Consider the following 24,348-nt stretch of genomic DNA (forward strand, 5'->3'; position numbering starts at 1 on the left):
GGTGAAAGCATTTTTTTACTGTTGAGTCTGATGTTAGCTGTGGGTTTTTTGCAGATGTCTTTTTTTTTTTTTTTTAATGTCTATTTATTTTTGAGAGAGAGAGACAGAGCATGAGTGGGGGAGGGACAGAGAGAGAGGGAGACACAGAATCGGAAGCAGGCTCCAGCCTCCAAGCTGTCAGCACAGAGCCTGACGCAGGGCTTGAACTCATGAGCTGTGAGATCATGACCTGAGCCAAAGTCGGATGCTCAACTGACTGAGCCACACAGGCGCCCCTGTAGATGTCTTTTAATCAGGCTGAGGAAATTTCTTTCTGTTCCTAGTTTGCTGAATGTTTTTATTACGAAAGTATGTAGAATTTTGTCAAATGTTCTTTTTGTTTTTTATTCATTTATTTTTTTGCTATTGAGATGATTTTTTTTTTATTTCATTTATTCTATTCATGTGGTATATTGTGTTCATTGATGTTGAACCAACCTTGCTTTCCTGGGATATATCTCACTTGATTATGATGTATAATCCTTTTTATATGCTACAAATTTAGTCTACTAGTATTGTTGGGGATTTTTATGTCTATAGTCATAAGAGTTATTGGTCTGTAGTTTTCCTTTTCTGTGATGTCTGGTTTTATTATTAGGATAATACTGGCCTTATATAATGGATTGGCAATTTTTATATGTTAATTCTCATTATTGTCTTTCTTGATTTTAAGAGATACTCTCATATATTAACATTCTTAATTTTGTGTGGCCTTAAGCCCCTGAAGAATCTGGAAAGGAAGTGGACTGGGTCTAAACTCATTAACACCCCTGGAAAACTAATGGAGGCAATTGCCTAATGGCTGAAGAGTCTCTGATGTTGCCCTCAGGAAGCTTATCTTTGTAAAACACAGTGGGTTATACTCTGAAAGCCAATAGAGATTGCTAGAGGGCAGATTTCTTTTAAAAATGGACAGTTGAGAAGTTAAATAGCCAGGCTTATCCCTCTTGATCCAGACTTAAATGGATTAAAGGTGGGTAGAGCCGGGATAGAAGTGACAGGGTTGACCATTGCTGCAGCTCATAACTGGCTTCCACAGCCAAGAGCATGGCCAGCCATAGCTAGCATAACTTCCTTTTCTACCTCTTTCTTCATCTGTCACTTTTCTTTTTAAATTGGCTTGCCTTGAGTTGCTCTCTTTTGAAATTATCATAGACCATACTGTCTTCCTCTTCAATCAAGAGGTGAAAAGAAAGGCAGGATGAAACTTTAAAATTTTCGTTTGAAGATGATCATACGCCTTACTATGGTATTCTGTGAGAGCCTAAGATCAGAAAAGAGCTGTCTAATTAAAAGAGCCCTTAATCACACCCTCAGGGACAGTGTGGCCATGGTTTCCTTTTACCCTGCTATATTGTAGAGTCTCCAGATGACCAGTTCTGTGTTTTAATAAGTGGAACCCTGAGTTCCCTGCGGCCCCTTTGAAAAAGGCAAGGCTACACATGCCCTACACATGTACTTTACACTGATGAAAGCATGAGCTTAAATTATCTTTGTCTCATCTACCCCAACCATAGTTGTTGGTACGTAAATTGTCTCTGATAGCGTTGTTCAGACCTCACGATTTGTTTTCTTTTTTCCGTCACAAAGAACAGGGCTTTCTTTCCGTGGCAGAAGGAATGATATCTGAGAAACCGCGTTCATTTTGAACTCAACCATGTTGAAAATGATAGAGAATAAACAGATATCATGTGTCCTTTGCTGCTTGTGTCGAGAGCCTCCTGATTATTGCTTATTGCTGATGTGGGGTTGACCCCAGGTTTCTGTTCAGTAAGAGCCTCCTCGCTTCTTTGGTGGCAGTGTCTGCTACGGCTGGACTGTGGTTGTCCAGCAGTCTCCGCTGTGCATGGCTCTTCATACATGTTTAATCCAACAGACGTTTATCTAGTACCTTTTGAGTTTGAGGTAATTTGTAGGTATTTTGGAGGATTTAAAGGCAAGTGAGACAAAGCCCCCACTCACCAGAAGGTGTGACTACCTTAGGTGGGGTAAGAGTGCTATGAAGATAAATAACTTAATGTAAAAGATACTCTGCTAAGTGCTTCACTCAAGGTCAAAACAAAATATACATAGTCTGCTGTGGGGCTGAGGATAGCTCTGGTGGTTGTTTAGGGATTATAGGTCAGTTTTATATTATGCACTTGAATAATTGAGTTCACTTGAAATGATTTGCCCTCTCCTTTTATTTCTTAGTTTGCTATTTTAAAACGGGATGCAGTTGTCCCTGCTCCTTGGAAGTGTTTGTGTATCTTTAAAGTAAACCCTGTCGGGGCACCTGGGTGCTTCAGTCAGTTAAGTGTCTGACTCTTGGTTTCAGCTCAGGTCATGATCTCACAGTTTGTGGGTTCGAGCCCTGTGTTAGGCTGTCAGTGCAGAGCCGGCTTGGGATCTCTCTCCCTCTCTCTGTTCCTTCCCTACTCATTTTCTCTCTCTCTCTCTCTCTTTCAAAACAAATAAATTAATTAAAAAAAAACTATCAAATTGCAAGTGTCAGTGGTTGTATCTCCTCCCAAACAAGCTTGCTCAGAACCTCAAACTTGAGAAAGGAAAAAGAGAAGGAGTGAGGTACTAATGGAAATAGGAATGTGGAGGAGCAGGACAGGCAGAAGAGAAGGGTGAGAGGAGGGGCTTTTGATCGAATCCTTCTCCTGATCCTCCTGGAAACCGCTCCTCCCACCCCTGTCTATCCTGCACTGCAGTTAGTGACCACATTCTGCCACTTCTGCCCTCATACTGCCTCTGCATTCAGTCCCCTGGCTATTTCTGGAGCCTCACTTCTAGTATTTTTTTATGTCTGTTTATTTATTTTGAGAGAAAGAGAGAGAGCGAGCATGCACACAAGCAGGGGCAGGGGCAGAGAGAAGGGGAAGGGGAAAGAGAGAGAGAGAGAGAGAGAGAAAATGAATGAGAATATCCCGAGAGAGAGAGAGAGAGAGAGAGAGAGAGAGAGAGAGAGAGACAATGAATGAGAATATCCCAAGCAGGCTCTGCACTGTCAGCACAGAGCCTGATGTGGGTCTTGATCTCATGAGTCATGAGATCATGACCTGAGCTGAAATCAAGAGGTGGACACTTAACTGAGCCACCCAGATGCCCGTCTCAATTCTAGTTTTTAGCTGTAACCTGCTTGAAAGCTTTTAATGAGATCTCATCACCTACTGGATAAGTCTGAACCTCCCCACCTGGCAATCCCAGCACCTGTGATCTGGCCCCAGGCCAGTGTTCCAGGTACACCTTTCTTTTCCCTGTGGCTACCTACACACCAGTAAGACTGAGGTACTTTACTGTGCTATCTGGTGTACCCTTTCCCTTCCCCAAACGCCAGCAGTCATTGTACAGCTCCCCCTGGAATGCCCTGGAACTCTGTGTGATGGGCTTGTTTTCTTTACTGTAAGCATTTTGAAGGTCTGTGGTCATACCCTTTTTCTTTGTTGGTTTGTTTTGTTTTTGTTTTGTTTTGTTTTGTTTTGTTTGCAACTAGTGCCTTGCATAGAGCAGAAGCTCAGTAAGTAAGTATTAAAGAAAGAATGCCATTCGTGATAATACTTTCCTCTCAGGTTATTTACTTGTTTACATTTCCCTAGAAGTAGGGAAACTTGATGTTAAGGGTCATGGTCAGAGCCATCAGTAGAGGTTTAAATGGCAGGTTAGTATCTTATATAACCTGATTTGACACCGGCTAAGATTTACAAAAAGGCATGAAGACTTAAATAAAAATATGTCTGCCTATCAAAACTATAAAATAATTAACTCTTATGATGGCATCATCTCATGTGAATATGCCACCCTTAATTTTTGAAGTGTCACTGTTTAACCACATAAATCTCAGTTGTATGATTATATTTAACTTCTGTAGATTGCAATGAAATGTTACCACAGAAAGGGTCTCTGAAAGATTAAACTTCAGGTGGCATTCAAGTAATCCATATATTATCAGTAAGACCTTTAGGAAAGAGGGGCGAGAAGACTGTTAATAGAAAAATAAGCTGCCATGGGGCCCTGGGTGGCTAAGTTGGTTGAGTGTCTGACTGGCTCAGGTCATGATCTCACGGTTTGGTTCGTGAGCTCAACCCCCACGTTGGGCTCGCTGGTGTTCATGCAGAGCCCGCTTCAGATCCTCTATCCCTCTCTCCCGCTCTGTCCCTCCCGCTGTTTACGTTCTCTCAAAAATAAAAATGAGCTGCCTTGTTTTATTTTGTTTTTGATTTGTAGAGACAGGTATGGACTATTTATTAATGTCTCTGTGTTTAAAGAAGTGGTGGTAGTTAAAAAGTTTCAATCAATTATACCTAAGTATCTCGCATTAAAGACAGTAAAACATGCTTGAGTATATGTGAATTCTACTGAGTAGATTTGCTGTCTTAAATATTTCAAGTAAAATCCCAGAGATGCTTATCCTGGGATCCCTATGTCCAGTTGTCTCAGATCTAGTAGCTCTCTGACCTCCCTACTCCCTAAGTGTCCAGACAGATGTAATGAATAGAATTCCTGAATTGGGTGGAAGGTTCAGCTGATCTCTAGCACCCCTTCTTAGCTTCACTTTACCTGTCACTGGTTAAGGCCTGAAATGCAAAGGTGAGAAAATGTCCATACTGTTACTGTAGTAGTCACCCTTGGACTTGGCCCATCCCAAGATGGTTTTCCATGAAGTAAATGACACCTTAAAGGAATTACTGTTACAGGGAGACCGTTATGTTTTATAAAGTGCTTTGAATTCCTCAGGCCAAATGTGCTGTATAAATGATATACTTAGTCTAGATTTCATAATGCCTTTGCTGATTCAGTTCTCAAAAACAAATGGAGTGTTTATTGCTCAGTAAACATCTCCTCTTGGAACTAGTTAGCATTTATAAAGAGGGTGATTAAAGAGTGTAGAAACAATAGAAGAAGGAACAAAAGCTTGGCCTCTGCAGTCAAGTGACTAGCAGCTCGACGTGTCCATTTTTTTCTAGATAAACCGTTGAATTAGGAATTGTCCGTTACTATAATGAACTGAAGTGGTATTTAATCCCCATTTTTGTTTGTGACTCACGGCCAGCATTTAGTCAGAGTGTAGACACAGAAAAACATACGCTGGATATGGGCAAATTATTTAGTAGATGGCAGACTCACTATTGAATAAACCTGTTTGAAACTGTGACCTTGTATTTTTAACACATTAAATAATAATAGTCTAACTTTGTGGTTATTAAAATCCTAGACATAGTTCTTGTCCTGAAAGTTTATAAAACAAATTAAAGTAAAATTTATGCCAATATGACTTCATTCAAATAGTATATGACTCAAAAGCAGCTATTATTCTTTGACCAGATGTCTTATTTTTTTCCTAGATGTCTCACTGTTTAATAAAGCATAAGACAATCCAAATATGGTTTGTCCGCACCCCAGGTGTGGTTTCTTACTTTCCATGTTAAGCAGATTTTCTGTACAGTGCTTTGAACTATTGGCAAAAAAAATAGTCTCCACCACAGAAAATGCTATTCTCATTTTACTGACTTTTGGAAGAGAATAGGGTAATACTAATTTCTTTCTTTATAAAAACTCAACATTTCTTTTTGCTGTTCCCATCATCTCTCAGGAGAACAGTTTATTAGGTTTCATGAAACTAAGTTAGCAAGAGGTCTTAGGCCTAGTTACCATGTTAACTAGGGCCTCTACTCCTTGATGCGCTATGAACGAGGACAGACACTTTTGGAGTTTTGGTTTATTTGGAAAACAAAATCACAGTATCAAGTAGCTTTTAAAACATACTTTTAAAATATAATGTTTACTTATTCTTGGCTAATGGATTAGCAACAAAGTCTTCTAAAATCTAATACAAAGTAGGTAAGACTGAGGAAAATATGTTTGAGGGCTTTTTTTCTTTTCCTTTTCTTTCTTTCTCTTCTCTTTCTGTAAGCTGTTAGATTATGAATTCTTCATCATAGCTATAAATTGTTTACTTTTTCCCCCTGCATTTTCCATTATTGACTATTAACTGCTTTCCAGAATGCCCTTTTCACATAAATAAAGGACATATTGAAATGAAAGTTCAGAATCATATCTTTGTTGCTCATATCTTTCTAGTTTTCTCCTATTATGTTTATTTTTCCTTTAAAATTCTAAAATGTGGAGGAATGAAAAAAAATGTGGAGGCATGGTAGGGTGGAAGAATTAAATTATGAGATATGTGAGATAATATAAAATTGAACTCAAGTTACCAAGTAGATGATTTGGTAGCCAGGAGTCATTTAATTTATAAATAACTATCTTAAAAAATTTTCCACATGTATGGAAACTATAGGGTGATTTTAAGTATGGGAACTAGGGGTGCCTGGGTGGCTCAGTCAGTTAAGTGTGTGACTCTTGATTTTGGTTCAGGTCATGATCTCATGGTTGTGAGATCGAGCCCCGTGTTGGACTCCACACTGGACGTGGAGCCTGCTTAAGATCCTTTCTCCCTCCCCCCCCCCCCCCATTTTCTCTGCCCCTCTCCCCTGCTCATGCTCAGGTACTTGCACTCCCACTCTCTCTCAAAAAATAAATAAACAGTAAATAAGGAAACTCAACAGGCATACATGAGGCAGTGAACAATAAAAGATAATATATAATTTTGTTATAAATTGAGTGATAAATGCTTAAGTCACGTGGGGCTAGGGGTGCTCCCGGGAGCTCCAGTGATTCGGGCAGGCCCCCAGCTGACATTAAGAACAAGCAGGATTTGGGAGGGGTAACATGGAAGGGAGAAGCAGTGGTGTGTCTGGTCAACTTAGAGTCATGAATTGCTGTTGAAAGTAGATGAAACAGGTGGTTACTGTGGGACTAGATAAAGAATCGCCTTGAAAACCAGGCAGGTTTGGACTTGATAGTCAGCTATTGAATTTTTGAAGAAGATGAGGGTCAGTATCAGAAGATGAGGAGAACCCTGGAGTTAGGGAGGTGAGATCCTGCCCAGGCCCAGGTCTGTCCCCTTCATTGCTCAGGTCCCAGGGATTTGGTGTGCTCTCCTTTCCCTGTCACTGTTGTCACCATCCTTCCTGGCTTCCTTCTGTTATAATCCTCCAGACCCATAGTTTCTGTGTCTGCCGCTAGCCCTGAAACAGGAACCCGGGTTCTTCCCATAAGAGGCTTCAAACACACGTTAGTTTGCAGCCTACTCTAATCAGAACCGGGTTTGTCTTTTCTGTTTCACAGAGATGCTCCCCCCCGCCCCCCACTCCAGTGGCTTTAACAGTGTCCTCAGCATCACATCCATGCTGTCTTTGCATCTTACCTGGATCCGTTTCTTTCTTGACGCTTCTTCTTGTTTGCTGAGGGATAACACTGGCCTCCTTTTCCGCCCACCTCCCCAACCAGTCCCCTCTCCTTTGCTGGTTTTTCTTCTGCTTGACCTCAAGTGTGGCCCTTCCCTGGGCTCAGTCCTGAGATCCTTTTTTGCTAGCTTAATTCTCTATATAGGTAGTATCATCCAGTTCCATCGCCCAAAATCCTGTCTAAACATTGACCACTCCTAAAGATTTATTACCAGCTTTGTTCTTGCCCGTGAACAGTAGGATCATAGATACTGGATTTCTCCATTTGGATGTTTCGTGGACATTTCAAAGTAAACATTCTTCAAATGCACCTCCTGCTTCTGCCCAAACCTGTTCCTTTTGGTCCTTCCCTCACAGTAAATGGCACCACCTTTCACCCAGCTATGGAAGCCAAAATCTAGGTATTGACCTTCATTCTTTTCTTTTCTCGTCTTCCCCACCATTTCCTCCCAGCTTGAGCCTCCATCATGTCTCACCAGACAGCCACAGTACCCCTCTCAGTGCTTGTCACCCTGCACGCTGTCTTCGCACAGCAGCCAGAGTGGCCTTTTAAAAACCTGAACCAGATCGTGTCACATCTCTGCTCAGCCAAAGGTAGCGATCTGCTTTAGCACTGAGGGAAGGTGGCTGTGCTGGACTTTCTGAGAGGCAGACAGAGGTTTCCTATGGACTACCTTCCCGGTCATTTCAGCCTTACACTTGGATATGAGGAACTTAGCCTGGGAGATGTGCCTTCATCACACAATGAAGGTGTAAATAAAGTGTGATATGCACTGAGGGGGGAGTATTAATTTAGATGAGAGCCCTCGGGCAAGCATTCACAGAGAAACAACATTTGGTAGGCCTTGAGGAATGAGTAGGCTCAGTGCACAGGAGCGATGGTGGAAAGCTTTAGGGCATATGCCCTTTTCAGAGAGTACCACACAGTTTGGGGGCAGGAGCCCAAAACATAGGTGGGAGAGGATAGCAGTGGATACTGGGACTTGAAAAAATAGGTTAGGCCTCTTTTGAAGGACTTTAGATGCTAAGTTAAATTTAGAGTTTGGACAATGGGAAGCTGTTCTTAGAACATTGTACCAAATCTTTTTCAGTGCTCAGTTCTAACTCATTAGAGTGCATTTTCCTTTCTCTTACCCACCTTTTAGCAGTGTGGAAAGATTCACAGTTGTTAGGGTGATAACTCCTGACTTTAAATCTGATTCCCAGGGGAAGGAAGCCCTCAGGTAGGAAGGCCTTAAGTACAGAGTACGATAGAATGCCCCCTCCCTTACCCAGTAGGTGTGCCATACTTTGACTAAGATGGTGGTCAGTGCTTTTGATTATGAAGAATAAGGTAGAGTGTTTCAATTACAAAAGGAGCTCTCATGTGTCTTTTCTTTGAGAAGAGAGGGAGGGAATGTAGATGTTTGCTATTTTAAGTGATTTTTAAAAATTTTCCTACAGGATTAATCACAATGAAAGGTTGGAGTTCCTAGGTGATGCTGTTGTTGAATTTCTGACCAGGTAAGGAGGGTTTTCTGCTGTCCCCTAATAATTACATTTTATAGGTAACATACTTACTCTGTTACCCTCTTTGTAATTATCTAAATAAGGGATTGAAACACAATGTATTTTGTCTCTTCTGTACAGCTTGAAAGCTATATGTCTGTGGCTCTTGCCCTGATAACTTGTATGCACTGACGCTGTAATGCACAAGATGATAAGATGAAAGGCTAGTGTCTTTGTCCTGTCAAGTTTATGTTCAAGTTGCTACAACCACAAGAGATCCAGCTTGTCTTGGTCTCGATGCTTCAGAGCTTATATTCAATTTGTAGAGAAGGGGATGATATTTTAAAATGTCATTTCATTTTCTAGGATTTGTCTTTAATCCATTTCTCACTCTTTCTGATCTCAAGGGAAGTAATTTTAATGACGAGATTTTGGTATGCATATGTGTGTGCGTGCATGTGTGTATTTGTATGTATTTTCTCTCCAGAAGTGTGTTTGTGTCCTTAATTCAGGGGTAGGGGTAGGAAAGCCCATAGGGTCTCTCTTTTATTTTATTTTTTTAATTTTTTTTCAACGTTTTTTTATTTATTTTTGGGACAGAGAGAGACAGAGCACGAATGGGGGAGGGGCAGAGAGAGAGGGAGACACAGAATCGGAAACAGGCTTCAGGCTCCGAGCCATCAGCCCAGAGCCTGACGCGGGGCTCGAACTCACAGACCGCGAGATCGTGACCTGGCTGAAGTTGGACGCTTAACCGACTGCGCCACCCAGGCGCCCCCCATAGGGTCTCTCTTTTAAAGGGAGACAACATGTACCTCTCTGGGAACTATCTTGAGCTATTTGTATTCTTTCTGGGTCATTTCTTTTCCCAAAAAGGACATAATGAGACAGAGGGGGCTCTTCTCCAAGCCTGTTCTCACTGGACACAATAGGACTAAACAAGCTAGCTGCCCCAATCAACAGCAGATCCTAAAAACTGGGGTGAGATTTAGGAGCGGCAGTTGCTGATGGTGCAACTGTCCATGTGGCCTTCTTCCAAATCTCCATGCTTTCCATCAACCCCTTTGGCTTTCCTTGGGGCCAGTCTTGGTTCTGTTCCTGTCCCTGTTGTATTTGTGAAGGATATGCCACCACTGCTGCCTGCTCGGGGCTTCCAGGCTCGTCTTCAGAGGCTACTCATAACTCAGCCCCAGCGGAGGTATTTGTTTCCAGGCCTGGTATCTGAGTGTCACATAAATTTGCTCTTAGCAGTCCATGACCAACCGCTCAGGTCTTTGTTGTCATCAGATTTGTCAGAGAAGTCTTTTAACACAAGTAGATGTGAAAATAGGAGTGAATGGTGCTGTTTGGGTTTTAGTACATTCAGATATACTGTGCTTCCTATTTAACTTTCATAGACTTTTAATCAAACCCTTCAGTTTGGTTCAACACAGCTGATACCTGTTGTGCAGATATTGTGTGCCAGGCCTGTTTTTGTAACTTGGAGCTACAGACAGAAGGTTGTGATGCATATTTATTTATGTACCTTTTTTTTTTTTTTTTTTTGCAGTGTCCATTTGTACTACTTGTTTCCTAGTCTGGAAGAAGGAGGATTAGCAACTTACCGGACCGCCATTGTTCAGAATCAGCACCTTGCCATGTTAGCAAAGGTATGTCAAGCATCTGAAGCATTTGTGGTAAAGTCGGAAGTTTTCTTCTTCATTCCATGCATAATTTTGCATTTGAATAAGTAACTCTTTAGGGTATATTAAGAGTTTAATATTTTATAGACTGGGAAGGATTTTTTTTTGTTTGGGTTTTAAAGATTCAGTCTTATTAGTTCTGTTACCTTTGTGAGTTCACCAGCAACTAATGAACTCCATGGTGAAGTAACTTGATAACAGAAGAGGAAAAATTTGACAGATGTGCGTGAATAGAGTTAAACATTTGGGGAAAAAGAACAAGAACAGAGCAAAGAAATGAAATATTTTGTATCTTCCCTTTGTGTAAAATTTCTGGCATTTGTTTTTAATTTACACTAATAAGCAGCGTTATAGCTTTGAATGAAATATGCCTGCCCATTTATACCCACAAGGGATACTTTCTAGATGTTTGAGAATTCCCAGATATCACAAATCCCAGTAATTAAGATTTAGGGTTTAGGTTGTCCAGCCAGCCACATTGACTTCATTGTTTGACTCTTTTCAGTTTAGATTCATGGTGGACATTTTACTTATTTACATTATCTTATCTGATCTTCCTGTCTCTATATGGTGTCTTAGGACAGTAAATTAGAGCAAACCAATTCAGGCGCTGGAATTGGCCACCAGGATTCCAGTCCACGCCCCTCTTACAAACAGTGGGGTGAGGGGGACCTAGGCAGGTTGTTGTCTCTCCTCCAAGCCTCTGCTCTCTCATCTGTAAAGTGGAGATGGCATCAGTGCCTGCCACTCAGGGTGGTTGTAAGAAAGGAAATTATTGTTTGAGTGGTTTTGTTTTTTTAAGTTTCTTTAGTTATTCTGAGAGAGAGAGAGAGAGAGAGAGAGAGAGAGAGAGAGAGAGAGAGAATGCCAAACAGGCTCCACACCATTAGTTGAGAGCCCTATGCAGGGCTCGAACTCACACCATGAGATCGTGACTTGAGCTGAAGTCGAACACTTAACCAACTGAGCCACCCAGGTGCCCCAAAATTATCGTTTGAGTTGGGAGAATTCACTTTGTAAAGTACTTGGCATAATCCTTGTTAGTAGTAATCACAGAAAGAGGTAAATAAATTAGTAGGAGTTTGTTGTTTTTATTGTTGCTACCACTGTTTTCATTATAAATTATGACATTTTAAAGACCTGTGTGTTTATTTAGTAGTAAGGGAAACTGTGGCTTTTAAATCTCCAAACACCAATCAATGATTCACTGGAAAAACTTTTCTGAGTTTCCCTTGATTTTTGCTTTCTTTTTCTTTTTTTTCTTCATTTTATAGAAAAGACTGGATTAAACCCATCCTGGTTCTTAATTTGATCTTGCTAAGGCATTTAGTATATTCAAAATGGTTAATTTTAGCCTCTGGTTTTTATGTTAGCAAGAGTGTATTCTTTAATTTTATGTAACAACATCATCATAATGATGGCATTTGAGAATGCAAGTAATGACACATTAATGAAAAACTATAGGTGACATGTATGCCAACTTGGTTTTAGGAGCTTCACAATGAGTGAAATTCTACAACCCTACGTACAACTACTTCAATGTTACGTTGCTTTAATTGTCAAAATGTTTCCTGACAGGGCACATAAATGTCCACTGGAAATAAATGTTAATAAGTAGTTATCAACCCCCTCCCAATTTTTTTTTCAGTTTAAGATATAATGGATTGTTTTTCAAACAGTTGTAGGCAGGATATTTACAAAGTTTGAAAAATTGCCATAGCAGGAAAACAGAAACTGTTATGTGACACCTGGGGTATGTACAAACCCGTGAGTTAATTTTCCCAGTTTCTCCCTTCACTTTTCTGTATGATCTTCTTCCACCCCAAGTACTGACACTCCCATAGCATTCAACATTCATCTGCTCCAGCAGAAGGCAGTGGTGGCCTTGCCCTCTGTCTAGACCAGTGGTTTGAACCATTTGGGAGGGAAGTACTTGACAGAGGATTGCTGAGAATCTCTGAGAATCTAATGAAAGCTCAGGTCAGCTCTCCACAGACAGATGAACTTTTAACACAAGCACCAGTTGAACACCACTCTCCTTTTTAAAAGTTCCACTAATGCCTACGGGAAAAAGTAAAGGTGTAGAGCAGGGATTATGAAAACTTGGAAAATTCATAGCATTCCAGAATACTTGTTTGTAATATAAAACATGACTTGCAGTCTATTCTCAAACAGGGCTCCAGAGATTAGCAGACAATTGGATTTTCCCAGTGAAGTTGTGCAACAGATGAAATTTACATATTCTAGCATAAGCTCTTGCACTTAGGGATCAATTTTTTAAAAGATGTGTTTTCTGCTGTTGCATTTGTGGTAGTCGAAACTCATTTGAATATATTTTGTACTCATGAATTCGTAGCAGTACAGAATACTGATAGCACATATGTCTGGTTTTTATTGTCTCTTTTTCCAGTGTAAATGGACATGGATATTAAAATACACTGAGACACACAAAATCTGAGTATCCTATTTGAGGACTGATAAGACTTCTATTGTCCTAGTTGGTTCATTAACTTGTGACTTGGTCCATATTACATAGCATGTTCTTGTTTAGTAAGAATTTATTGAACTGAATTATAGGGTAATGGAAACAGATTTATTGCATGCATATGCAATGTTTGTATTTTTCTCCTTTTATGGGAAGAATTGTGATTTCCATTTATTCAGTCTCAGGAGTTTTATTTTAAAAAATCATTCATACTGTGTCTAGTTCTAAAAGGACTTGATTTGTGTCTTATAATACAATAGGGTAAGAAATCAGTAGGACTTAACTCAAAGTAAAGAGAAAATATGCAGGAAAATAAATGAAGCCAGAAGTGAAGTTACTATACACAGATATATTCATAAGTCCTACACAATTTCCAGATCTTGGCCACAAATTTGGGTCTAAACTTTTCTGAGGCCAAATTAAAAAAAAAAAGAAGCATAATTCATTACAAACAATAGTCCAGGAGCCCTTAAGGTAAATCCAACCCCGTTGCTCAGATTTCACTGAGCCTTCTGAAAGATGAGTACAGAGACCTCACAGAGTAGACACAAGTACAGAGATAAAGGGCCACAGAAATCCTTAATCCAAACTACAAAAAAAAAAAAAAGATTTAGAGATACAAGGCATTTTGAAATCTTCCAAGGGTTCCCATTGGTTCTGCCACATACAAATTTGTTCTGTATAGTACAGACATCAATACTGTATAAATTGGGAATCAAAGAGGTTGACTTTGGGTTAGATTTGTGTCTCTAGACATGTTGGGTGAACCCAAAGGCCCATGGTCTTATAGCATAGTCTTTTTCCAGCTTTGGCTAGTGCTTGGTCTGAACTTGGAATTAGACTCAGATCTGATCAGTTCTGAACCATCAGAGTTGAAACATCAGAGTTCATAGAAGCCTAGTTGGGGAAAGGTTGAGATTAGTCAGATCTGAACCATATGTAAGGACTCCTAATGAATGGCAAGCTAAACTCTCTTACTTTATTGACATAAGACCAATTAATTTGTATCCATAACCCCTTACCCCCAGGAGATGTTGAGTTGTTGCAGTTATGACTTTGTCAGATTCTTTCTTTCTTATTGTCATTTTGAATTTTGTAGAAACTTGAACTGGATCGTTTTATGCTTTATGCTCATGGACCTGACCTTTGTAGGGAATCAGACCTTCGACATGCAATGGCTAATTGTTTTGAAGCATTAATAGGTAATTTCTCTTTTTATAATCTAATTTCTTGTATGCTTAAAATGTTTGGAGACCATATAAAATTCAGTGTGGAAACTTGGGACAAAGTTAGTTGTTTCCAAAGCATGTGAGGTCCCTGGTAGAACACTAACTTCACGTATTGTGGTTATTGTAGCTCTTACAGAGCAGCAGTCTTGCTTTCTTTTCTTGCATTCCCCATGCCTGAACTGGTGTCTGATGTCATGTATGTGCATGGTTAGTATATACTGAATTGAATTGAAGTAAGTTAATATGTAGATGGATTACTTTCCAGATTTGATTCAGGACCACATGCATAAATAAACAGTAAGTAGGTTGCTTGTGAGGCCCTAACACTGTTTTTAATCACATTTTAAACTGTTTACAAGATTTTCTGACTTCAACATCTTGAAAACACTGCATTTTTTAAATCCCAGGGCTTGAGTCTATGTAACTATTACTTACTCACTTGAAGCAAGACTGATGCAGACACTTTACTTCCTCGGTTTCTTTTTTACTATAACCAGAATATAGTTAGCTATTGGCACAGGAAAGTTATGAAGAGTTAATGAGCTGGTGATTGCAAGTATGCTTTACAGTGAAATGTAACAGTAGATTGACAATTCCTTGATTTTTTTTTTTTTTTTTTTTAGGTAAATGATTAAGTACATTTTATGTTTCAAAGGCCTTTGTGCTTCCTTATCAATTTTTCCTTCTTCCTTTGAAAATGAGTATAAAAGCATCCCATTATAGTTTTGTACTGATGATGGTAACAAGAGAATGTTTAATAATTAGTATCCACAGTCTTTTCACAGCTATGTCTGTTTTGCACAAATATGTCTATTTTCAGAGAATGTGTCACATGGAATTACTGTGCTCTGTACACATAATAATTTTGACAGTGTTACAGTTGGCTCCCAAGCCAGGCAGACATGATTCAATTCCTTTTTGCTTTATTTATCAGCACTGTATCTTCACCAAGTTACTGAGTCTCTTTGAGCCTCAGTTTCCCCATCTGTGACATGGAGATAGGATCACTTATCTCACAGAATGGTGAGAATTTTAATATGCAATCCTGGCAGCCACCCCTTCAGAGTTCCATTTCCTTAAACCTTCCCCAAATCACCTACTATAAGCCAAAGTCCTATAAATCTTTTGTAACACTCTTTACTGAGGTGTCCTATGAAGGTGAAGATAAGAATGCAAAAATGCTTTGCACTTTGCCTAGGGCCTGAGTAGTCCCCAAACCACTACTGCTACTTTTACTATCCTCCTCATTGTTACTAGCATTATTATTATTATTACTATAACTATGGACAAATAATAAATGTATTTATTCATCAAAAGTCCTGGTGGCTAAGTGTCTTAATGTTTTACTTAAGAAATGCCTTTCTGAAGACAGATATAAAAATATGATTTCAGAAATATAGGACTATCTTACTCCAGAGTTATTTGATACTCAATTAAAATGTTATTTGATTTGATACCCAGTTTAAATGTTAAATAGTTATTTCAAATTAAAGAAAAAGGTTGTCCTGATTTTTTAAAATTTATTTATTTTTTATGAGAGAGAGAGAGAGAGAGAGAGAGAGAGAGAGAGAGAGAGAGAGAATGAGAGAATGAGAGAATGAGAATCCCAAGCAGGCTCTGCACTGTCAGTGTAGATCCCAACCTGGGGCTCAGTCCCATGAACCGTGAGATCATGACCTGAGCTGGGGTTAAAAGTTGGAAGCTCATCACCAAACTCCACACCCAAAAACAAATAATCCAGTGAAGAAATGGGCACTTCTGTAAAGACACTTCTGTAGTAGACACTTCTGAGTAGACACTTCTATAAAGAAGACATCCAGATGGCCAACAGGCACATGAAAAGAGGCTCAACATTGCTCCTCATCAGGGAAATACAAATCAAAACCACACTCAGATATCACCTCATGCCAGTCAGAGTGGCCAAAATGAACAAATCAGGAGACTATAGATGCTGGAGAGGATGTGGAGAAACAGGAACCCTCCTGCACTATTGGTGGGAATGCAAACTGGTGCAGCCACTCTGGAAAACAGTGTGGAGGTTCCTCAAAAAATTAAAAATAGACCTACCCTATGACCCAGCAATAGCACTGCTAGGAATTTACCCAAGGGATACAGGAGTGCTGATGCATTGGGGCACTTGTACCCCAGTGTTTATAGCAGCACTCTCAACAATAGCCAAATTACGGAAAGAGCCTAAGTGTCTATCAACTGACGAATGGATAAAGAAATTGTGGTTTATATACACAATGGAATACTACGTGGCAGTGAGAAAGAATGAAATATGGCCCTTTGTAGCAACGTGGATGGAACTGGAGAGTGTTATGCTAAGTGAAATAAATCATACAGAGAAAGACAGATACCATATGGTTTCACTCTTATGTGGATCCTGAGAAACTTAACAGAAACCCATGGGGGAGGGGAAGGAAAAAAAAAAAGAGGTTAGAGTGGGAGAGAGCCAAAGCATAGGAGACTCTTAAAAACTGAGAACAAACTGAGGGTTGATGGGGGGTGGAAGGGAGGGTAGGGTAGGTGATGGGTATTGAAGAGGGCATCTTTTGGGATGAGAACTGGGTGTTGTATGGAAACCAATTTGACAATAAATTTCATATATTAAAAAATAAAAAGATAGAATTCCACCCCCCCCAAAAAAGTTGGAAGCTCAGCCAACTGAGCCATCCAGGTGCCCCTGAGATTGTCCTGATTTTTATTTGCAGAAGGCTTCATTGATCTGAGCTCAGGTTTTATCAGGTCTTTTTATGGTCTAAAACATAAACTATAAATATAAAATAAAACCTAACATGCTCGTAAAGTCGGTATTTGTGCATAGTTCCCTTAGTAAGTTCATACCCATACCTCGCATGATAGTTCATAGTAGGCCTCTTTTTACTTAAAATATTGGATTTAGGTTTTAGTAACTTGAATTTCACATTTCAGTCTAATTTATAGTACAAATCCTGGCTAAGAGAGGGAAGATGCTACCTTTAAATTAGTTGCTCTGGTCTTGTCAATTTTTTTTCTTTAATGTGAGTGAGTTTTGGCTTGCCTTTTTGCTTTATTTATAGAGACATAATTTTCTTTGAATATTAATGCCGCCTTCCTTTTGGCATTCTCTTCCTTTTATCTAGGAGCTGTTTACTTGGAGGGAAGCCTGGAGGAAGCCAAACAGTTATTTGGACGCTTACTCTTTAATGATCCGGTATTTATCTTGAATCATTTGATTTTTCTCAAGTATCATTATAGAAGATCTTATATCAATTAGTGTTTGTGTTTAAAGAGAGTGTAGGAGAAACAAAGTTCCCGAATATGCCATGGATGGTAGATTTCAATACAACAAAAATAACTTACTCAACCCTGTTGCAAATGGGAAAGTTCTGTGGGCATTTGCACTAGGAATTTGCCTTCTACCTGAGACCCCATTTCTCCCATGGCCACTTACCAAATTCAATATGAATACTTTGCTTTATTTTCAAGTATCTTGAAGTTGATTATGATTTTCTGTTTTATAATGGTTGGGTACCTATGCCATGCAAGCTTACTTGAAGCTATAGCCTTTTGGCTTTTCTGTTTAGGATTTATTTTTATATAAACTATGTAGACTAGATAAATGTATATTTATTTTAGAAAGTCAGTTCATAGGGAGTTTCTGACAGGGCTATGAATAAAGAGTATGAAGGTACTTTTTTTTTCTTCCTTAAACAAGTTATAGTTTAAGAACAAATGATAGATTCTAAAATAGTCCCTATTGTTACTAAAGTATTAAGCTATTAATATTGCTAGAGCCACTTTTTAAAATCCTGCATGTAATATAGCATACTGGATGCTTTTTGTACCAAAACAAGTCAATTTAACATTTAAAGGGAGACGCAACTCTGTATTCCAAATTGAAATGTCATTATAATTGAGTGAAATAGCCCTCATGGAGCAATAAAGAACATAGGAAGCCAGTGTTTTAAGCCTTTGTGAAGCCTTCAGCTTAAATGGCTGTCAGATGTTATTACTGAATTACTTAGGATATTTAAAAAAAAAAAGAATCAATAGTTTTGAAAAATGTGACCTCAATAATGTTCATATTTGAGGATTTGATTTTTTTATATTTGTTTTTATAGAGATTTGTGATGATTTTATGTTTGTGAATTTTCTCCTGATGGGAAAGTTATCTACAGATGTTCCATGTTCCCCATTTTGTCCTACACATACAAATGAGTGTGCATCTTGATTTATATCTGTAGCAGATGGCATGTATTTTAAGTCTTTTTCTCAAATCTTAAAATATCTTTGTTTTGGCCTTTATCTTTTGTTGGCAATTTCAGCAACTTCTTTACTTTCTTCCTCCTTCCAGTCTTGCCTTACACTAGTCCCCTCACTCCCAGCTACTCCCTGCCCCCTTCTCCCATCGTACCTGCTGCACCCCCCCCCCCCAAATCTATGCTGTGTTCCTGGTTTCCTGAATTATATGCAGGTTTACACCATGTGCTTTTCATTGCATCGGGTTTTGTTTAGATTCGTTTCTCTTTTTAAACTGCTTCTTTCTCCCACTTGTCTACTTAGCAAGCTTATCTTATATTTCCAGTACCGAGTGCAGTGCTGGCAAGCACAGTATTTAATAAATATTTGTTAACAGAATAAAATGAATAAGTGATTCAATGAAAAAGCAGAGTCTGAACATGATCTTACAAATGGGAAGGCCGAGATTCAGAATTCATCTTAGTGTGTGTCTTTATGAAACTGAGCAGTGCTTAGTAATACATGGTCTTTCTGTTTCACCATTTTCAAGTGCACACACCAGGCCATTCTGACTCATTTGACATCTCCATATTGGTTCACATCTATTAGGTGTAATGTGTGAGAGACGGGGGTGAACCGTTGAATTTTTTCTTGAGTAATGATACTGTGAAAGTCTAATCAGCCACAGACAGCCAGACACAAACCTGTAGGCCCACAAAACAGAGTTATTGAATCCATGTAGTGAGGGAGGCGGGAGGGCTGGTGCTGGCGGATTGTAAGGAGGAGCCAGGGAAGCAGGGATCAGTTCTTGGTTGGTAGTCTTTTCTGAAGCTGAGTTAGAAGAAGCCATGGGTTGGGGTGCCTGGGTGCCTCAGTTGATTGAATGACCACCTCTTGGTTTTGGCTCAGGTCATGATCCCATGGTGGTGGGATTGAGCCCCTCGTCAGGTACTGCACTGAGTGTGGAGCCTGCTTGAGATTCATTCTCTCTCTCTCTCTCTCTCTCTCTCTCCCCCCCCTCCATCCCCCCTCCCCCTCTCCCCCCCTCCCCCTCTCCCTCTCTCCCCCACCTCCCTCACTCTCTCTTCAAAAAAAAAAAAAAAAAAGGCAACCACAGATTAATTTGGGATTGGGTGCTGTCAGGAGCCAAGGGCAAGTTAACATAGTGTCCCCAGTAATCTTTATTCAGAGGAGAAGACATAGCAAAGCAGGTCAGAGGGCAACATCGGCAGAAAAGCAGTGGTCCCTCAAAGAGGGTGTCTTTTCTGGCATTTTACAGCGGCTGTAAGACCTTGAGGGAAACATAGTTTCCTGCCATCTTTGCAGTAGGCTTTATGTCTGTCGTCCCCCTAGCCCTGTTGACAGCGGGACTGTTTTTGCATTCTCAGCCTGGTCTGATGTTCATTCACTCTTTCATCCCAGACTCTTTTTCCTGGTTCCATGTTTTCATCTTTGCGTAGCCCTTCATGGTTTCCCAATACATTCAGATCCATTGTTGCAATCTGATCGTCCCAATGGCTTCTTGGAAAGATAGGGAGAGATTACTATGTAATCTTTCATATTCTCCCATTCCCTTCCCACCCCCTTTTTGTCTTTACGTGTCTGTCCCAATATCTCCTTCCCTGGCCTTTCTCTGGAGCCCCAGAGATTGGGATGTCTTTTCAAATTGCCCCTGGGCAACTTCATGTGGGTACATACCTCGTTTCAACATTTTTAGTGTTTGAACTCATCACCTTAATACTAAAACGTATTTCACCTCTTTTACTTTTATCATCTAAACCGAAAACCTTATGATCTTCTTTTGTCCTGAAGCTTTTTCCTTCCCATCTCTATGAGTTGCAGACTCTTCTATCAGTTCTGTCCCTAGTATGTCTTTTTTTTTTTTTAATGTTTGTTTATTTATTTTGAGAGAGAGAGTGTCTGCAAAGGCATGAGTGGGGGTGGGACAAAGAGAGAGGGAGAGAAAGAATCCCAAGCTGGCCCCACGCTGTTAGCGTGCAGCCCTATGCGAGGCTCAATCTCATGAACCATGAGATCATGACCTGAACTGAAATCGAGAGTGGGATGCTTAACTGACTGAGCCACCCAGGCACCCCTGTATCTAATATGGCTTGAATTGGTTCCTGTTTGCTTTAATGTTTGCCCTCCTCATTTCTCACATGAAGTATTTAACCATTCCAGTCTATCGTTCACACTACATTTAGAGTTGTCTTCTTTTTAGTGTATGGATTTGACTATTTTCTTTCTTGCTTAAGATCTTTGATTTCTTTACTGTCTGCCAAGGCCTGTATTATACAACAGAGCATTTAATAGTTTTCATAATCTAATTCCCATCTATTTTTTTTGTTTCCTTTCTTCTCCCCCTTTGTGCCATTCTAGGAATTCCCTTTTTTAATTAAAAATTTCTTTAAGACTTGATTTTTTAGAGCAGTTTTAGGCTCACAGACATATTGAGAGTAAAAATTTCCCATACTCCCGCTCCTCCGCCACACGTTCCTAGCCTCTCCCATTTTACCAACATCACCCATCAGAGTGGTACATTTATTACAGTTGATGACCCTACATTGATACATCATCATCTCTCAAGGTCCCGTAGTTTACCTTAGGGTTCACTCTTGGTGTTATACATTCTGTGGGTTTGGACAAATGTGTAATGCCATGTACCCATTATAATACCATATAGAGTATTTTCACTGTCCTAAAATCCTGTGTTCTACCTATTAGGAGTTACCTTTTTGTGCCTGTTTTCTTTGAGACATATTATTTATGCATATACGGTGCCCTGCTTTTGATTGCCACTCTCTGCTGATTTGCCAAATTCCTCATGTCATTCAGGATACATCTGAAGAGTTACCTCTTCTTTGAAGCTTTATCTGATACCCCCAAGCAGAATTTTCCTTGCATTGATTTATATCACTATTATAGAACTGATCTCAGTTCATTAAATTATACTTATTTACCTTCATTTTCCCCCACTAGGCTCCTTTGAGGACAGGAATAGTGTCTCATTTGTTTTAGTAAGCTAATATATAATAGGTATTTGATAAAAATATGTTGCTAAACAACAAGCGTTGGTGAGGATGTGGAGAAAAATTCTCTTGTACTGTTGGTCAGAATGAAAACTGGTGCATCCATTCTGGAAAACAGTATGGAGATTCCTCAGAAAATTAAAAATAGAACTATCCTACAGTCCACTAATTACACTACTGGGTGTTTACCCAAAAAATACAAAAACACTAATTGTAAAAGATACATGCACCCCTATCTTTTTTTTAATGGGTAAGGACAGATTTTAATCAGTAATATACTATTGTAATAAGAAAGAAGGTCTAGTGTGAACTGATCCAACTTTGATTTGGACAGAATGACTGGGCATTTTAAATAGAGTCAGGGAAGTGAAAATGACAAAGGAGGGATCGGTGTAAATCATGTACTTTTATGTTTATTGCATTATTTTATGTTTATTGCATTATTGCATATGTTATTGCATTATTTACAATAGCCAAACTATGGAAGCAGCCCAAGTGTCTATTAATAGATGAATGGATAAAGACACACACACACACACACACACACACACACACACACACAAAGAGAAGAATATTACTCAGCCATAAAAAAGAATGAAATCTTGCCATTTGCAATGATGTGGATGGAGCTAAAGAGTATAATGCTAAGCAAAATAAGTCAGAGAAAGACATATACCATAAAATCTCACTTATATGTGGAATTTAAGAAACAAAACAAATGAGCAAAGGAAAAACAAAAAGATAAACTGAGAAACACTCTTAACTATAGAGAACAAACTGATGGTTACCAGAGGAGGTGAGTAAAGGGATGGGTCAAATAGGTGATGAAGATTAAAGAGTACACTTAGCACGATGAACAAAATAAAAAAAAATGTTGCATTAATAAATGTCTCAGCAGTCAGTGAGCATTTTCTGAAACACACTGAAGGAAGAGGTTTTTGCCTTGAATAGATGGTAGAGCTAGAATTCCAGTCTGGAGTTTTTATTTTACAGGCTATTTTCTCTCACACCAAGGGATGGCAGAACCTGATCTCTGAGTAGGGTAGATGAAAGGAAATGGAGGCAGTTGAAATAATTTAGGTGTGAGGTATTAAGTGGTTATACATCTAAGACATCTCAGGAGAAATCACAGTGTCACTGAGTGAAAAACAGGAGAAAGGGGAAAGAGGAATTAGAATTAAGTTCCTGAGAATTTCGAATATTGGAGACTAGAGTCGGTTAGAAGAGATAGCTGTTGATTGTTACTGTTGATATGATCAACATTAGTAGTAGCATCTTCTGTGTGCCAGCACTGGGCCTGTTGCTTTGAGGAGGAAAAAAGCATGAGAGAACGTGAGAAAGTTGTAAGAAGGGAGTGACATTGTGCGTAATTCATGCTACAGAGAATTCAAGGGAAAGGTTATTGGTTAAGAGAAGCTCTCTAAAGTGCCTTAAAACAGTTTGATATTTAAGCTTTCTTTTTTTTTTAAATATTGGCAACAAAACACAAACAAACCCAAAACCTCTTAAGTGTATTTTACTGGGATGCAAGTTGCCCAAAAAAACACTGAATATTTTATTTCACATGGTCATCATGTGTGCCACAGTGATACTAAATTTTCCTATTCTTCTCTGCCCCCCCCCCCAGTTTTTAAAAAAGATTTTTCCCTCTTTTTAAAAATCTTTTGTTACTTGTTTGAAAAACCTAACATCAAGGCCAGAAAGTAGATTCAGTCAGAGGCTCCCTAGAGTCTAAAACTGAAGGAAAAACGCTTTAATCCTGAGGAAGTTCTAATTATAACTGCCTCTAGATTTAGCTCAGTGGATAAAATAATGTACTGGGCTTCTCCGTAAAATCCACTCATTTCCATATCTCAAGAGAACATTTGTAGTGACCCACAGTAAAAGTGTGGTCTTATAGATCTGAGAGTTTAGGCACTAGATATGGATGTTTTCCACTCCATCTTAAAGCAGCTCAAATGATAATGAACGAGAGCCTAAAATAAAAGACATCTGAGATGAGTTTTAATTACAAAAGGCACAGCTGATACACATTTCTAGGGAATGATAAACTAAAAAATATGATTAAAACAGCAGCTTAATCCCATGTATTAGGTTAAGCAAATGTGTAACTGACTTTTAAAAGGTATCTTTGACTTCTGGGGGTGGAGGTGGCTCTTTTCCTCCCCAGCTTAATAGGCTAATTAGAGTCACTACAGGCGGTTTGAGTGGTGAATACACTTTAAAAAAATTAGTTTGCTAGCACTATTGAATTTGCAATAAGTGGAGTCAGCATCTGAAATAGTTCACTATTTCAAATAATGGCATTTTATTTAGTATTCCAGAGTGTGTTAAGTGGCTCCCTCGAGCATTAAAGGCATCACTCTGTTTTCCAGGACCTACGTGAAGTCTGGCTCAATTATCCTCTCCACCCACTCCAAGTAAGTGTGACCTTCCTGTCTGCAGTGAGCTTTAGAAATCTGGGGGTTCATGTTATTTTAGCTTGCCTATTTCCCCTCCTGCTTTTATAAACCCTTGATTCCCTTCAGTGGCACTATGACTTTAGGCTGGGTGTTAGGCAGAATTGGAAAACTTTGGAACAAATATTAAAATGAACCCATTTGTGTTGCATTTGTGCTCTGGGATGGGGTGGGGAAAGCCCTGGGAGTCATCTTCCTTCAAATCAGGAGGATCTCCTTGTGTGGTTGTGGTTTGGTGCCCTCTCTCCCCCAAAAAAGTGATATTCAAAGCTTAATGTGTTGATTGCAGTGTATCTTCCTGCATGCTATTGTAGAGAAAGTAATATGGAGTCAAGTCTGGGCTTAGTAAAAAGAACAAATACTAAATGAACATTGCTAAGTTGTAACCTACTTTGGATCTTGGAAATTGAAGGCTTTGACT

The 24,348-nt window shown here is 39.3% G+C and overlaps 1 protein-coding gene across 13 annotated transcripts in view; it reads left to right on the top strand.

Annotated features, from left to right (window-relative positions):
* Positions 1-24,348, top strand: part of DROSHA (drosha ribonuclease III) — a 126,467-nt gene that overhangs the window by 79,752 nt on the left and 22,367 nt on the right. For all 13 annotated transcript variants that reach the window (XM_043600545.1, XM_043600584.1, XM_043600633.1 and 10 more), the window contains 5 exons: positions 8,775-8,834; positions 10,369-10,468; positions 14,086-14,188; positions 17,341-17,411; positions 23,844-23,888. In XM_043600545.1, coding sequence (XP_043456480.1) covers positions 8,775-8,834; positions 10,369-10,468; positions 14,086-14,188; positions 17,341-17,411; positions 23,844-23,888 — 379 coding nt within the window. The remainder of the gene's footprint in view (positions 1-8,774; positions 8,835-10,368; positions 10,469-14,085; positions 14,189-17,340; positions 17,412-23,843; positions 23,889-24,348) is intronic.

Source organism: Prionailurus bengalensis, chromosome A1 (genome assembly GCF_016509475.1).
Source record: "Prionailurus bengalensis isolate Pbe53 chromosome A1, Fcat_Pben_1.1_paternal_pri, whole genome shotgun sequence".
NCBI classification, from domain to species: domain Eukaryota; kingdom Metazoa; phylum Chordata; class Mammalia; order Carnivora; family Felidae; genus Prionailurus; species Prionailurus bengalensis.